Below are 16838 nucleotides of genomic sequence, written 5' to 3' on the forward strand. Positions count from 1 at the left end.
TTACTTCTTTATTTTATTTTTTTATTTTTATTGTACATCAATTAATCAAGCACACTCGTATAAAATAATGCACCAAATCGACGAGTTTGCTAAACAGATTAAGAATGAAATAAAGTACATGAAAATACAAGTAAAAATACATAAACAGACGAAAATAAACAAAAATAAAAAAACATGACATAAAAATTCTTAACAGATCAAACTAACTCAACTGTTCCAATTGTTCGCGACCTCCGTAACTAAGGAAGTGGTGCAGAAAATGACGAGAGATGTAACATATGTCAACGGCACCAGCCAGTGAATTTAAGAAACGGAGGCCATGAGGAATGGGATAATTGCAATAAGCCACTGTTCTTGCCAGAGGAGTGTGAAAAGGGGAAGATGGTGGGTCCATAATCAAAAGTAGGTAATAAAGTAAAAAAAAAAGTAGGGAATGTCTTGTACCTATAGCCAGCGCCAATATATGTATGTATGTAAAAGCACCAGCCGCAAATACAAAACATTCCTAACAGGTCCAAATTGAAGAGAGAATATCGAAATATTACTCAAACATCAAATTCAATTATGAAAATAATGATGAGCGCAGACTACCAGACAAATAGCTTAATAATCTTCGATAACCTACGCTCACTGAGGTAGAAAATATCACATTCAGGCTCAGCAGCAATGATTTCATTGAGAAGTATCTTGGAATAGGAGCCATTCGATAAATAATTGTGCGAGCAAGAGGTACAACCATTAAATGATGATGTATCCACGCACATCATTACATATTAGGTATATAAAGTTCCAACTGTTCCAGAAACGATGGGCATGACATGACGTATTTTCACGGAGAAGCTGGAGTACAAAACGAATTAATCAGAAGTTTCTTCGAAGTTCAAGGGAATTATACCTAAGCATACCCAAAAGGAAAGGAGTAGGGTCGAGATATGGGTAATACCAATATTCTTTCCTATAGACGATCAAGCAATGCTTTTTGCACTTTCTTAATCACTATACATACATATTTATGTATGTACATCTGAACTTTTATATAATCTTATGGCACATTAATTTATATTCAACAGCTCTTAAAATGACCGTTAATTTGAGTGAATCGTAACGGGGAAATGCTCGTTAAAATCGTCGTAAAAATGTTTCATAGTCGGATAAGGGTCATACGCGCATACTTTCTCGAATTTTTTACTTTTATCAACTTTCCACAATGAAAACGATTTCACTCTCGTTTCTTAACCGGCGGAGAAAATCATTAAACTTTTCCTCGGGCACATCCTAGTCCGCGGGCACGGCCTGAAAACCGAGATAATAATTTCAGATAATATCGGCTGTAAATTCCGCGCAAGGATGAAGCGGAATCCTTTCTTTACATTAGCGGAATATTTTCTTTATTTCCGACGCGCGTATAAAATCTTTTTAACGGTTTTGTTTACGAAAATCGCCCCCGTTTCGCATTTAAATTTGATACTTTTATATTATATATTCGTCCGCAGGAAGCTCGTTCATTTTTTACGTTAAATGAGTCGAGAGGAAGAGGACCGCCATTCACTGGGACAGGATACAGTCAAGCTAATCATTTGTCGCTGAAAATTCATATTAAATATTTTTCTCGGTATCATTTGTAAACGATGTCTTGAGCAATTACTCATTTTTTTATAATCTTTTTACAGTGTATGTAATGTAATATTACTCAATTAAAATTTATACGACTTAAGTTTCGTTTTATATTATTGAACACTGAACGTTTCCGACACGTTTAATATTTACTTGTTTCGGACGACTGAATGAAAAAATCAGCTTACATATGTACATATGTCATAATGAATTCAATGATATGGCACAATATTTTTTGAACCATATCGTCGAGTCAACGTTGTCACAATATGACGTTTCCGAAAATATTCATATGCGCATGCGCACTTTCATTAGTACGTGTGCACTCGCCACAATGACGTCACATCATGCGAGAATATTTCTAAAATGGCCAAAGAAAATCGATTCTGTTTTGTATGATTCGGTGACATTTGCTGCTGTATACGTACACGGACTTTTGGCCGACGGACGATAGACCAACAGACTTTTGGCCGAACGGATATTAGGCTGACGGACGTTTGGCCGAACGGATAATTTTCAGATTGTGTATCGAACATACATTATTCAGAAATCACCTTGACTATCAATTTAAATATAAAATTTGATATTTTTGATAAATTTTAAAAATTAAACAATTAAAAATTTCATTCGAGCAAATAATATCCGTTGTCCAAGTGTCCATTCAGCCAATCGCAAACGATGTATAATTTGAATAGATTATTTATTTTGTTTTTTTACATTTATACCAAGAAGGCCTTACGGGTAACCCCCATGCGCCTTCCCGGCCAATTACAAACGTTGCAGCATTTTTTTTATTATTATACAAGTCGCTGAATTACGAGAAACTGAAAAACTCGTAAATTAACGAGAGATCTATGAATTTTACATAAATTTTATTGTACATTAATCAATCTCAAATAGTGGTGATATAGTAGGTAGGAAGGATATTTAGCCAATTTTACCGGAAACCGTTTCAACAATGAAATCAGAGAAAATTGGCAAACTCTGATAGGAAACGATCGACCTGGAGTCACAAATATCCAGGTCTGACCAGCAGCACTACAGATATATTCAGAAAAATTATTTTCAATCGAGGTCAGCTAATGGGATCGAACCCGGTGCCTCTCGACGTTAAGCAAAAGTTTAACGACCGAGCTATGCTGCTGGCTAATGTTTATGTCGGTTACTGCTGTCAAGATACGTTACTTGTACGCATTACAGAACATATAAAATAAATAAATAAATAATGCACAAGAATTGTAAATAGGTTTTTCAGCTAATTTTCTTATAATGCTGTGCATTAAAATTAAAATAATATGATACTATAATTACTAACAAAAAAAAATGAATTGTAAAATGTACAGTAGATCAGTAGCTATTAAAACAAATACAATATGTATTGTGAACTTAATATTGTAATTTTAAATAGCAAAAAAAATATATAAAATGTTCTAAAGAATACTTTCCGTATGCTGTGCTAGTACATGCATACATACATATGTACATATATAGCCAGCAGTATGGCTCAGTGGTTGCGTTTATGTTAGGCACCAAGAGATTATTGGGTTCGATCCCGGGCTAATCTTTAATACTGCTGGTGTTAGACTTGGATATTTGTGACTCCAATTCGAATGTTTCTTATCAGAGTTTGCCAATTTTATCTGATCATTGTTGAAACGGTTCCTCAAAATTGGCACAAAAAAAAATTACTTCCTAGACAATTAATTAATTAATTGTCTATGAAGGCGCTTTGGAGTCTACCTGTCAAGATTTCCTAGTGTTGCGTAGGGGTGGGTGGAGGATCCAAATAAAAGGCCAAAGTCGCTTATCAGCATTTATTGGGTGATTAAAGAGATCGACGCACTGCCCGTGCTCCGTCCAGAATGACTTAGTATGGCTTAAGTACCTGCTTATAAAGGGCAGGTCGCTCGGTGCATCTTCCTTGACACATTTGTTTCCCTTTTGTTATAGTCACGTACCAGATATGCAGTCCCACGATCTCGCGCTGTAGGTTCTGAGAAATCTAGCAGGGATGCTACTCAGAGGGTCTAATCCGAGGGTCTCGAAACCACTTACGCTGCCTGATAATGCCGATTGCACTTAAACCTGGAGATAATCCTCGAAAAGCAATTATAACGGCGGCTCCTTTAAGCATATGCTACACTAGTATATATCTATGTAAAATAATAAATAAATATACAGACCTTAAATCGTAGTGATTCGTGAATATCAAAATATTATTCTTGTAGTTACTTGTAAATTAGATGTATTCGGAAAACTACGTTCAATTTTTAGGTGTGTAACTTACATTAAAAACATAACAAAATATCCAAGTTGGACACATTCGGTGCAAGAATTGTCTTGAATAATTCCAGAAACCCAAATACATACATAATAACCACATTTCCATTTGGTATGTTTCAAAGTAAGTACGCAAAATTTGCATTCGCGCGGTCGGGATAATATCGGTACATTTCATCCGAATGCACAGCACCGACTACTTCACCTGGCCTCAGCAACAATAGCCGCAAAGTAATTTCAGCTGAAACTTGAAAATGCGCTCGGCGCGTCGCGGATTAACCGAGTTGCATCTCTCTGGGCGCGCAATATGACTCGAACTAACTTTCGCAACCAGATAGAACTGCAAGGGAACACTCGTCGCCTGTGCAAAACTAAATTAATAAGCGCTCACAAACCGAGCATTTTTTACCCCTGACTGGCGTGCAAAGTCGTCGCGTCGCAAATTAGAAACTTGACGCTCAAAAGCGGCGAGACACGACTAATGCATACAAATATACATATGTATATCAACAAATGTACTTTCGTATGTATCTTACTTAACAATGAAATAAGAATGGTTTCCCATAAAAAAAAAATGTGTCTAAAATAGCGACTAAAAGTCCTTAAAAGGGTTGGACAACACCACTTTGTCCATACAAACGTATTACACTTCTCCCTTCCTCAATTATGACACTAGAGAACTTATTTTTTAATATGCTATGGATATTTACCATAGACATGTTTCTGTGGTTTTATTTTTTTGATTAGCTATTTTTATAGGAGCTAGGAGCCGCCAAACATCTATAATATCACCTCTTTTTTACACCCACGAAAACAGTCCCGCGTGATTAGTTAACGGTTGATTTTTAAATAATACTCAAAATACTGTATTGTAAAAATACTCTCGATACTGTATTGTTTTTTTATTATACTAGCTAAACCCGGCTTCTATCTATATATATATATATATATATATATATATATATATATATATATATATATATATATATATATATATATATATATATATATATATATATATATATATATATATATATATATATATATATATATATATATATATATATATATATATATATATATATATATATATATATATATATATATATATATATGTATATATATATATATATATATATATATATATATATATATATATATACATCAGTGGCGTGCGGTCCATGGATGCGGTGGATGCGGCGCATCCCCTATAACTTTAAAAAGCCAAGAGTATTTTTAATAAATATTTGAATTTCGCTTCGATGTATTCTTAGTGATGTACGTGATTATGATGTAGTATATGATATATATTTCACATATCACGTGTTTTTTGTTACATGATGCATTATATAGGATCTTTTGATAATTTTTATTAAGGATTCGCATAGGCCGCATTCGCATAGGCCGGCCACAGGCGAGTGACGCTGGCGAGTAGACGCTGAGTGAAGTGCGCGCGCGTCATGGATTTGGAGTTCGGACCGATCCCATTTGCGCATGCGCACTATGAGGCTGTCATATTCGCGCGGACGCGTTGACACTTGTTTAACCTCTACGGTGGATTCGGTTTCTCTGTTTGCTTATCTATTGAGTTTCACTTGGAAGTCGCTGTTGATCGATATTTCCGCACGCTACGCCCCAAGTTATTTATCAAAAAGCTAGCCGATTCATTTCTTTAGACGAAGTTAATCATTTATACTGTAAGTTGGTTATTTTTTACTTTTGAATTAAGTTTTCATTTTAATTAGTTTCGTCTAACTTTATTTTTAGTTTACTGTTCCACTACTTACGAGTTTTCATTATTGCCTTTAATATGGATATCGAAAATAACAATGAGAGTGGACTTGTCGTCGAGATCAATAATAATTGCAATTGTTTAATTGAAAATGTGCTGAAAAGAAGATTTGCTTCTCTCCCATTTAATGAAAAGGAGATTATTGTTAAGAGCCCCAAACCCACACCAATATTAAATATTCAGTCTAAAACAAAAACATTTAAAAGGTATTTTAACACAGAAACATACGAAAAAATTTCATGGATTTGTGGATGTGCTCACTTAACGAAATTATTCTGTTGGCCATGTATTTTATTTTCTCAAGAAGTGAATGTCTGGAGTAAATTTGGATTTTCTGACCTAAACAATTTAAGTAAATCGCGCAAGAGACATGAATGTTCTCAAGCTCACATATGTTCTGCTGCTCAATTTAAAAAATTTGGAAAGGGACCTCGTATAGAAAATTTTTTAAGTGCTCAATTTAAAGCAAATATTGAAATGCACAACAAAGAAGTTACTGCAAATAGATACATTTTGTCGAAATTAATAAGCGCGATCTGTTTTTTAGCAAAACAAGAACAACCTTTACGAGGACATTTTGAGCACCAGGAATCGGAAAATAGAGGGAATTATATTGAATTGCTGTATCTGTTGAGTGAATCAGACATAAAATTGAAAACTCATTTAGATAACTCTACGGTGTTTACTGGACTATCGAACCATATACAAAATGACTTGGTATCCGCAATATCAAAAGTCTTGCTAGATGAGATTAAAACTGAAATACGTGCATCAAAATTTGTTTCCATAATTGTGGACGAATCTACAGATATCAGTCGCAAAGCTCAGCTATCTACTATTTTTAGATATGTAGATGAAAATAATGAAATTCAGGAGAGATTTGTTGGATTTGTCGATGTTAGTCCCAATAGAACAGCTAATGCTCTTTTTCAGCACATACGTGAGACCTTGGAAGAATTTGGTTGTTTGGACAAATTAATTGCACAAACGTACGATGGAGCGGCTGTAATGTCCGGGGAGCATAATGGAGTGCAACGAAAAATTCGAGATATTTGTCCTAATTCTTTATTTGTCCATTGTTACGCTCACAGATTGAATTTAGTTTTGTCGCAATCTGTTAAACATATATCCGGATGCAAACGTTTTTTCAGCCGTATGTTGTCATTTTCAACTTTTTTTTGTAAGTCTTCAAGAAGAATTTCCCTTCTCGATTGTCAAATAAAAAAACGATTTCCCACTGCTGCCCCTACACGATGGAACTACAATAGCAAAATTTTAAATATGATATTAGAATATCAAACAGAATTAATGGAAATATTTAATCAAATAATTAATGACGAAGACGAATGGGATACTGATGCTGTCATAAATGCTGAAGTCCTTCATCGTTATTTAAAAGAGTTTGAATTCAATTTCAATTTGCATTTATTTTCTGCAATATTTAATTCGGCAGATTTTTTATTTGAAATTTTACAAAAAAAAACCTTTGACATATCGTATTGCGTAAGTGAAATTAAAAAATTTGTAAAATATTTAGATAACAAAAAAGACGATTTTGATTCATTGTGGAACAAAGTAATAACTAAAAATTTTAATAGAAAAAGAAAATATGCTGAATGTGAAGAAGATGTGAAAACAACGTATAAACTTCACTATTCTGAAATTTTAGAAACTCTTTCAGTAAATACAACCAATCGATTTCGAGATATCGAAAATTTAAAATTTCTCGAATTTTTTAACGTCAAAAAATTTAAAGAATATGAAAATAATTTTCCAGATTTCCTATTTAAATCACTCCACCTAACTTATGGAAAATACTTTGATTTTATGAAATTAAAAAGCGAATTAATTTACTTGTACTCAACGCAAGATTTTCATTTGAAATCTATAAATGACGTAAAGGAATTAATTGTGAAAGATGATCTAATAGACGTTTTGGAACAAGTATTTAGTTTAATACAATTAATTTGTACGATACCTTCCACGAGCGCATCGGCTGAACGATCATTTTCGACTATGAAAAGAATTAAAACGTTCACCAGAAGTAGTCAAAGTGAAGAAAGACTCTCTGGTCTTGCTTTAATTGCAATCGAAAAGAAAATAATGTCAAATTTAAAAAACAATAAAAAATTCTATGATGCGGTTATCGATGAATTTTGTAAAAAGGAACGAAGAATAAAATTAAATTTTAAAAAATAAATTGGTCGGTTTTTTTTTTCAAACAAGGGACAGCATCCCTTGTTTGAAAAGTCACCGCCCGCCACTGATATACATATAAATATATATATATATATATATATATATATATATATATATATATATATATATATATATATATATATATATATAAATATATATATATATATATATATATATATATATATATATATATATATATATATATATATATATATATATATATATATATATATATATATATATATATATATATATATATATATATATTTATATGTATATATATATATATATTTATATATATATATATATATATATATATATATATATATATATATATATATATATATATATATATATATTTATATGTATATATATATATATATATATATATATATATATACATATATATATATATATATATATATATATATATATATATATATATATATATATATATATATATATAAATATATATATATATACATATATATATATATATATATATATATATATATATATATATATATATATATATATATATATAAATATATATATATATATATATATATATATATATATATATATATATATATATATATATATATATATATATAAATCCGGAATTCTTTGATTTTGGTGTTGGTTAGGTTAGGTTGGGTTAGGTTTGGTGAGGTTAGCACGTTTTGTGTATATTTTTGCAATGTCGAATTCTTTGATTTCGACGATGGTTAGGTTAGGTTGGGTTAGGTTTTGTGAGGTAAGCACGTTTTGTGTATATTTTTTCAATGTCGAATTCATTGATTTCGGTGATGGTGAGGTTAGGTTGGGTTAGGTTTCGTGAAGTAAGCACGTTTTGTGTATATTTTTGCAATGTCCAATTCTTTGATTTCGGTGATGGTAAGGTTAGTTTACGTTAGGTTTGGTGAGGTTAGCAGGTTTTGTGGATATTTTTGCTTTGACGAATTCTTTGATTTCGGTGATGGTTAGGATAGGTTGGGTTTGGTTTGGTGAGATAAGCGAGTTTTGTGTAAATCTTACAATCTGGAATTCTTTGATTTTGGTGTTGCATAGGTTAGGTTGGGTTAGGTGTGGTGAGGTGAGCACGTTTTATGGATATTTTTGCAATGTCGAATTCTTTGACTTCGGTGATGGCTATGTAAGGTTGGGTTAGGTTTCGGGAAGTAAGGACGTTTTGTATATATTTTTGCAATGTCCAATTCTCTGATTTTGGTGATGGTAAGGTTAGGATGGGTTAGGTTTTGTGAGGTATGCACGTTTTGTGGATATTTTTGCTTTGTCGAATTCATTGATTTCGGTGCTGGTTAAGTAAGGTTGGGTTAGGTTTCGTGAAGTAAGCACGTTTTGTGTATATTTTTGCAATGTCCAATTATTTGATTTCGGTGTTGGTTAGGTTAGGTTGGGTTTGGTTTGGTGAGGTTAGCGAGTTTTGTGTAAATATTACAATCTGTAATTCTTTGATTTCGGTGATGTTCAGGTTGGGTTGGGTTAAGTTAGGTGAGGTAAGCACGTTTTGTGGATATTTTTGCAATGTCGAATTCTTTGATTTCGGTGATGGTTAGGTTAGGTTGGGTTAGGTTTGGTGAGGTGATCACGTTTTGTGGATATTTTTGCAATGTCGAATTTATTGATTTCGGTGATGGTTAGGTTAGGCTAGGTTAGGTTTCGTGAAGTAAGCACGTTTTGTGAATATTTTTGCAATGACCAAATCTTTGATTTCGGTGATGGTTAGGATAGGGTTGGGTTAGGTTTTGTGAGGTTAGCACGTTTTGTGTATATTTTTGCAATGTCGAATTCATTGATATCGGTGATTGTTAGGTTAGGTTGGGTTAGGTTTCGTGAAGAAAGCACGTTTTGAAGATATTTTTGTTATGTCGAATTCTTTGATTTCGGTGATGGTTAGGTTAATTTGGGTTAGGTTTCGTGAGGTAAGTACGTTTTGTGTGTATTTTTGCAATGTCGAATTCTTTGATTTCGGTGATGGTTAGGTTAGGTTGGGTTAGGTTTGGTGAGGTAAGCACGTTTTGAAGATATTGTTGCTATGTCGAATTCTTTGATTTCGGTGATGGTTAGGTTAGGTTGGGTTAGGTTTTGTGAGGTTAGCACGTTTTGTGTATATTTTTGCAATGTCGAATTCATTGATTTCGGTGATGGTTAGGTTATTTTGGGTTAGGTTTCGTGAGGTTAGCACGTTATGTGATTTTTTTGCAGTGTCCCATTTTTTGATTTCGGTGATAGTTAGGTTAGGTTGGGTTAGGTTTGGTGAGGTAAGCACGTTTGGAAGATATTTTTGCAATGTCGAATTCTTTGATTTTGGTGATGGTTAGGTTAGGTTGGGTTAGTTTTCGTGAAGTAAGAACGTTTTGTGTATATTTTTGCAATGTCGATTTCATTGATTTCAGTGATGGTTAGGTTAGGTTGGGTTAGGTTTGGTGAGGTTAGCACGTTTTGTGTATATTTTTGCAATGTCGATTTCTTTGATTTCGGTGATGGTTAGGTTAGGTTGGATTTGGTTTGGTGAGGTTAGCAAGTTTTGTGAAAATCTTACAATCTAGAATTCTTTGATTTTGGTGTTGGTTAGGTTAGGTTGGGTAAGGTTTGGTGAGGTTATCACATTTTGTGTATATTTTTGCAATACCGAATTCATTGATTTCGGTGATGGTTAGGTTATTTTGGGTTAGGTTTCGTGAGGTTAGCACGTTATGTGATTTTTTTGCAGTGTCCCATTTTTTGATTTCGGTGATAGTTAGGTTAGGTTGGGTTAGGTTTGGTGAGGTAAGCACGTTTGGAAGATATTTTTGCAATGTCGAATTCTTTGATTTCGGTGATGGTTGGGTAGGTTCGGTTAGGTTTGGTGAGGTAAGCGAGTTTTGTGTAAATCTTACAATCTGGAATTATTTGATTTTGGTGATGGTAAGGTAAGGTTGGGTTAGGTTTGGTGAGGTTAGCACGTTTTGTTAAAATCTTACAATCTGGAATTCTTTGATTTTAATGTTGGTTAGGTTAGGTTGGGTAAGGTTTGGTGAGGTAAGCACGTTTTGAAGATATTGTTATTTGAAGATTAGGTTGGGTTAGGTTTTGTGAGGTTAGCACGTTTTGTGTATATTTTTGCAATGTCGACTTCTTTGATTTCGGTGATGGTTAGGTAAGGTTTGGTTTGGTTTGGTGAGGTAAGCGAGTTTTGTGTAAATCTTACAATCTGGAATTCTTTGATTTTGGTGTTGCTTAGGTTAGGTTGGGTTAGGTTTGGTAAGATAAGAACGTTTTGTGTATATTTTTGCAATGTCAAATTCTTTGATTTCAGTGATGGTAAGGTAAGGTTGGGTTAGGTTTGGTGAGGTAAGCACGTTTTGTTAAAATCTTACAATCTGGAATTCTTTGATTTTGGTGTTGGTAAGGTAAGGTTGGGTTAGGTTTGGTGAGGTTAGCACGTTTTGTGTATATGTTTGCAATGTCGAATTCTTTGATTTCGGTGATGGTTAGGTTAAATAAGGTTAGGTTTCGTGAGGTTAGCACGTTATGTGGAATTTTTTGCAGTGTCCAATCTTTGATTTCGGTGATGGTTAGGTTAGGTTGGGTTTGGTTTGGTGATGTTAGCGAGTTTTGTGTAAATATTACAATCTGTAACTCTTTGATTTCGGTGATGTTTAGGTTAGTTCGGGTAAGGTTTGGTGAGGTTCGCACGTTTTGTGGATATTTTTGCATCGTCAAATTCTTTTATTTCGGTGATGATAAGGTTGGGTTGGGTTAAGTTTGGTGAGGTAAGCACGTTTTTTGGATATTTTTGCAATGTCGAATTCTTTGATTTCGGTGATGGTTAGGTTAGGTTGGGTGAGGTTTTGTGAGGTAAGCACGTTTTTTGTATATTTTTGCAATGTCGAATTCTTTGATTTCGGTGATGGTGAGGTTAGGTTAGGTTAGGTTTGGTGAGGTAAGCACGTTTTGTGGATATTTTTGCTATGTCGAATTCTTTGATTTCGGTGATGGTTAGGAAAGGTTGGGTTTGGTTTGGTGAGGTTAGCGAGTTTTGTGTACATCTTACAATCTGGAATTCTTTGATTTCGGTGATGTTTAGGTTAGTTTAGGTAAGGTTTGGTGAGGTTAGCACGTTTTGTGGATATTTTTGCATTGTCAAATTCATTTATTCGGTGATGGTAAGGTTGGTTTGGGTTAAGTTAGGTGAGGTTGGCACGTTTTGTGGATATTTTTGCAATGTCGAATTCTTTGATTTCGGTGATGGTTAGGTTATGTTGGGTTAGGTTTGGTGAGGTGATCACGTTTTGTGGATATTTTTGCAATGTCGAATTCTTTGATTTCGGTGATGGTTAGGTTAGGTTGGGTTTGGTTTGGTGATGTTAGCGAGTTTTGTGTAAATATTACAATCTGTAACTCTTTGATTTCGGTGATGTTTAGGTTAGTTCGGGTAAGGTTTGGTGAGGTTCGCACGTTTTGTGGATATTTTTGCATCGTCAAATTCTTTTATTTCGGTGATGATAAGGTTGGGTTGGGTTAAGTTTGGTGAGGTAAGCACGTTTTTTGGATATTTTTGCAATGTCGAATTCTTTGATTTCGGTGATGGTTAGGTTAGGTTGGGTGAGGTTTTGTGAGGTAAGCACGTTTTTTGTATATTTTTGCAATGTCGAATTCTTTGATTTCGGTGATGGTGAGGTTAGGTTAGGTTAGGTTTGGTGAGGTAAGCACGTTTTGTGGATATTTTTGCTATGTCGAATTCTTTGATTTCGGTGATGGTTAGGAAAGGTTGGGTTTGGTTTGGTGAGGTTAGCGAGTTTTGTGTACATCTTACAATCTGGAATTCTTTGATTTCGGTGATGTTTAGGTTAGTTTAGGTAAGGTTTGGTGAGGTTAGCACGTTTTGTGGATATTTTTGCATTGTCAAATTCATTTATTCGGTGATGGTAAGGTTGGTTTGGGTTAAGTTAGGTGAGGTTGGCACGTTTTGTGGATATTTTTGCAATGTCGAATTCTTTGATTTCGGTGATGGTTAGGTTAGGTTGGGTTAGGTTTGGTGAGGTGATCACGTTTTGTGGATATTTTTGCAATGTCGAATTCTTTGATTTCGGTGATGGTTAGGTTAGGTTGGGTTTGGTTTGGTGATGTTAGCGAGTTTTGTGTAAATATTACAATCTGTAACTCTTTGATTTCGGTGATGTTTAGGTTAGTTCGGGTAAGGTTTGGTGAGGTTCGCACGTTTTGTGGATATTTTTGCATCGTCAAATTCTTTTATTTCGGTGATGATAAGGTTGGGTTGGGTTAAGTTTGGTGAGGTAAGCACGTTTTTTGGATATTTTTGCAATGTCGAATTCTTTGATTTCGGTGATGGTTAGGTTAGGTTGGGTGAGGTTTTGTGAGGTAAGCACGTTTTTTGTATATTTTTGCAATGTCGAATTCTTTGATTTCGGTGATGGTGAGGTTAGGTTAGGTTAGGTTTGGTGAGGTAAGCACATTTTGTGGATATTTTTGCTATGTCGAATTCTTTGATTTCGGTGATGGTTAGGAAAGGTTGGGTTTGGTTTGGTGAGGTTAGCGAGTTTTGTGTACATCTTACAATCTGGAATTCTTTGATTTCGGTGATGTTTAGGTTAGTTTAGGTAAGGTTTGGTGAGGTTAGCACGTTTTGTGGATATTTTTGCATTGTCAAATTCATTTATTCGGTGATGGTAAGGTTGGTTTGGGTTAAGTTAGGTGAGGTTGGCACGTTTTGTGGATATTTTTGCAATGTCGAATTCTTTGATTTCGGTGATGGTTAGGTTAGGTTGGGTTAGGTTTGGTGAGGTGATCACGTTTTGTGGATATTTTTGCAATGTCGAATTCTTTGATTTCGGTGATAGTTAGGTTAGGTTGGGTTAGGTTTCGTGAAGAAAGCACGTTTTGTGTATATTTTTGCAATGTCCAATTCTTTGTTTTCGGTGATGGTTAGGTTAGGTTGGGTATGGTTTGGTGAGGTAAGCACGTTTTGAAGATATTTTTGCTATGTCCAATTCTTTGATTTCGGTGATGGTTAGGTTAGGTTGGGTTGAGATTGTTGAAGTTTACACGTTTTGTGGATATTTTTGCAATGTCGAATTCCTTGATTTCGGTGATGGTTAGGTTAATTTGGGTTAGGTAAGGTTAGGTTAGGTAAGGTTTTTGTTTAAATCTAACAATCTGGAATTCTTTGATTTCGGTGATGGTAAGGTTAGGTTTGGTTAGGTTTGTTGAAGTTAACACGTTTTGTAGATATTTTTGCAATGTCGAATTTATTGATTTCGGTGATGGTGAGGTAAGGTTGGGTTTGGTTTCGTGAAGTAAGCACAATTTGTGTATATTTTTGCAATGTCCAATTCTTTGATTTCGGTGATGGTAAGGTTAGGTTGGCTTTGGTTTGGTGAGGTTAGCGAGTTTTGTGTAAATATTACAATCTAGAATTCTTTGATTTTGGTGTTGGTTTGGTTAGGATGGGTTGGGTTTGGTGAGGTAAGCACGTTTTGAAGATATTTTTGCTATGTCGAATTCTTTGATTTCGGTGATGGTTAGGTTAGGTTAGGTTAGTTTTGTTGAAGTTTACACGTTTTGTGGATATTTTTGCAATGTCGAATTCTTTGATTTCGGTGATGGTTAGGTTAATTTGGGTTAGGTAAGGCTAGGTTAGGTAAGGTTTTTGTTTAAATCTAACAATCTGGAATTCTTTGATTTCGGTGATGGTAAGGTTAGGTTAGGTTAGGTTCGTTGAAATTTTGGTGTTGGTTTGGTTAGGATGGGTTGGGTTTGGTGAGGTAAGCACGTTTTGAAGATATTTTTGCTATGTCGAATTCTTTGATTTCGGTGATGGTTGGGTAGGTTCGGTTAGGTTTGGTGAGGTAAGCGAGTTTTGTGTAAATCTTACAATCTGGAATTATTTGATTTTGGTGATGGTAAGGTAAGGTTGGGTTAGGTTTGGTGAGGTTAGCACGTTTTGTTAAAATCTTACAATCTGGAATTCTTTGATTTTAATGTTGGTTAGGTTAGGTTGGGTAAGGTTTGGTGAGGTAAGCACGTTTTGAAGATATTGTTATTTGAAGATTAGGTTGGGTTAGGTTTTGTGAGGTTAGCACGTTTTGTGTATATTTTTGCAATGTCGACTTCTTTGATTTCGGTGATGGTTAGGTAAGGTTTGGTTTGGTTTGGTGAGGTAAGCGAGTTTTGTGTAAATCTTACAATCTGGAATTCTTTGATTTTGGTGTTGCTTAGGTTAGGTTGGGTTAGGTTTGGTAAGATAAGAACGTTTTGTGTATATTTTTGCAATGTCAAATTCTTTGATTTCAGTGATGGTAAGGTAAGGTTGGGTTAGGTTTGGTGAGGTAAGCACGTTTTGTTAAAATCTTACAATCTGGAATTCTTTGATTTTGGTGTTGGTAAGGTAAGGTTGGGTTAGGTTTGGTGAGGTTAGCACGTTTTGTGTATATGTTTGCAATGTCGAATTCTTTGATTTCGGTGATGGTTAGGTTAAATAAGGTTAGGTTTCGTGAGGTTAGCACGTTATGTGGAATTTTTTGCAGTGTCCAATCTTTGATTTCGGTGATGGTTAGGTTAGGTTGGGTTTGGTTTGGTGATGTTAGCGAGTTTTGTGTAAATATTACAATCTGTAACTCTTTGATTTCGGTGATGTTTAGGTTAGTTCGGGTAAGGTTTGGTGAGGTTCGCACGTTTTGTGGATATTTTTGCATCGTCAAATTCTTTTATTTCGGTGATGATAAGGTTGGGTTGGGTTAAGTTTGGTGAGGTAAGCACGTTTTTTGGATATTTTTGCAATGTCGAATTCTTTGATTTCGGTGATGGTTAGGTTAGGTTGGGTGAGGTTTTGTGAGGTAAGCACGTTTTTTGTATATTTTTGCAATGTCGAATTCTTTGATTTCGGTGATGGTGAGGTTAGGTTAGGTTAGGTTTGGTGAGGTAAGCACGTTTTGTGGATATTTTTGCTATGTCGAATTCTTTGATTTCGGTGATGGTTAGGAAAGGTTGGGTTCGGTTTGGTGAGGTTAGCGAGTTTTGTGTACATCTTACAATCTGGAATTCTTTGATTTCGGTGATGTTTAGGTTAGTTTAGGTAAGGTTTGGTGAGGTTAGCACGTTTTGTGGATATTTTTGCATTGTCAAATTCATTTATTCGGTGATGGTAAGGTTGGTTTGGGTTAAGTTAGGTGAGGTTGGCACGTTTTGTGGATATTTTTGCAATGTCGAATTCTTTGATTTCGGTGATGGTTAGGTTAGGTTGGGTTAGGTTTGGTGAGGTGATCACGTTTTGTGGATATTTTTGCAATGTCGAATTCTTTGATTTCGGTGATGGTTAGGTTAGGTTGGGTGAGGTTTTGTGAGGTAAGCACGTTTTTTGTATATTTTTGCAATGTCGAATTCTTTGATTTCGGTGATGGTGAGGTTAGGTTAGGTTAGGTTTGGTGAGGTAAGCACGTTTTGTGGATATTTTTGCTATGTCGAATTCTTTGATTTCGGTGATGGTTAGGAAAGGTTGGGTTTGGTTTGGTGAGGTTAGCGAGTTTTGTGTACATCTTACAATCTGGAATTCTTTGATTTCGGTGATGTTTAGGTTAGTTTAGGTAAGGTTTGGTGAGGTTAGCACGTTTTGTGGATATTTTTGCATTGTCAAATTCATTTATTCGGTGATGGTAAGGTTGGTTTGGGTTAAGTTAGGTGAGGTTGGCACGTTTTGTGGATATTTTTGCAATGTCGAATTCTTTGATTTCGGTGATGGTTAGGTTAGGTTGGGTTAGGTTTGGTGAGGTGATCACGTTTTGTGGATATTTTTGCAATGTCGAATTCTTTGATTTCGGTGATAGTTAGGTTAGGTTGGGTTAGGTTTCGTGAAGAAAGCACGTTTTGTGTATATTTTTGCAATGTCCAATTCTTTGTTTTCGGTGATGGTTAGGTTAGGTTGGGTATG

The 16838-nt window shown here is 34.6% G+C and overlaps 1 protein-coding gene across 1 annotated transcript; it reads left to right on the forward strand.

Moving 5' to 3' along the window:
• The first annotated feature begins 5392 nt into the window (after positions 1-5392).
• Positions 5393-7885, forward strand: LOC143920428 (zinc finger MYM-type protein 1-like). The gene is made up of 2 exons (XM_077443314.1): positions 5393-5591; positions 5662-7885. The coding sequence occupies exon 2, from the start codon at positions 5705-5707 to the stop codon at positions 7883-7885; it is 2181 nt and encodes a 726-aa protein (XP_077299440.1). The 5' UTR covers positions 5393-5591; positions 5662-5704.
• Positions 7886-16838: the final 8953 nt, after the last annotated feature.

Source organism: Arctopsyche grandis, chromosome 12 (genome assembly GCF_051622035.1).
Source record: "Arctopsyche grandis isolate Sample6627 chromosome 12, ASM5162203v2, whole genome shotgun sequence".
In the NCBI taxonomy this organism is placed as follows: Eukaryota; Metazoa; Arthropoda; class Insecta; order Trichoptera; family Hydropsychidae; genus Arctopsyche; species Arctopsyche grandis.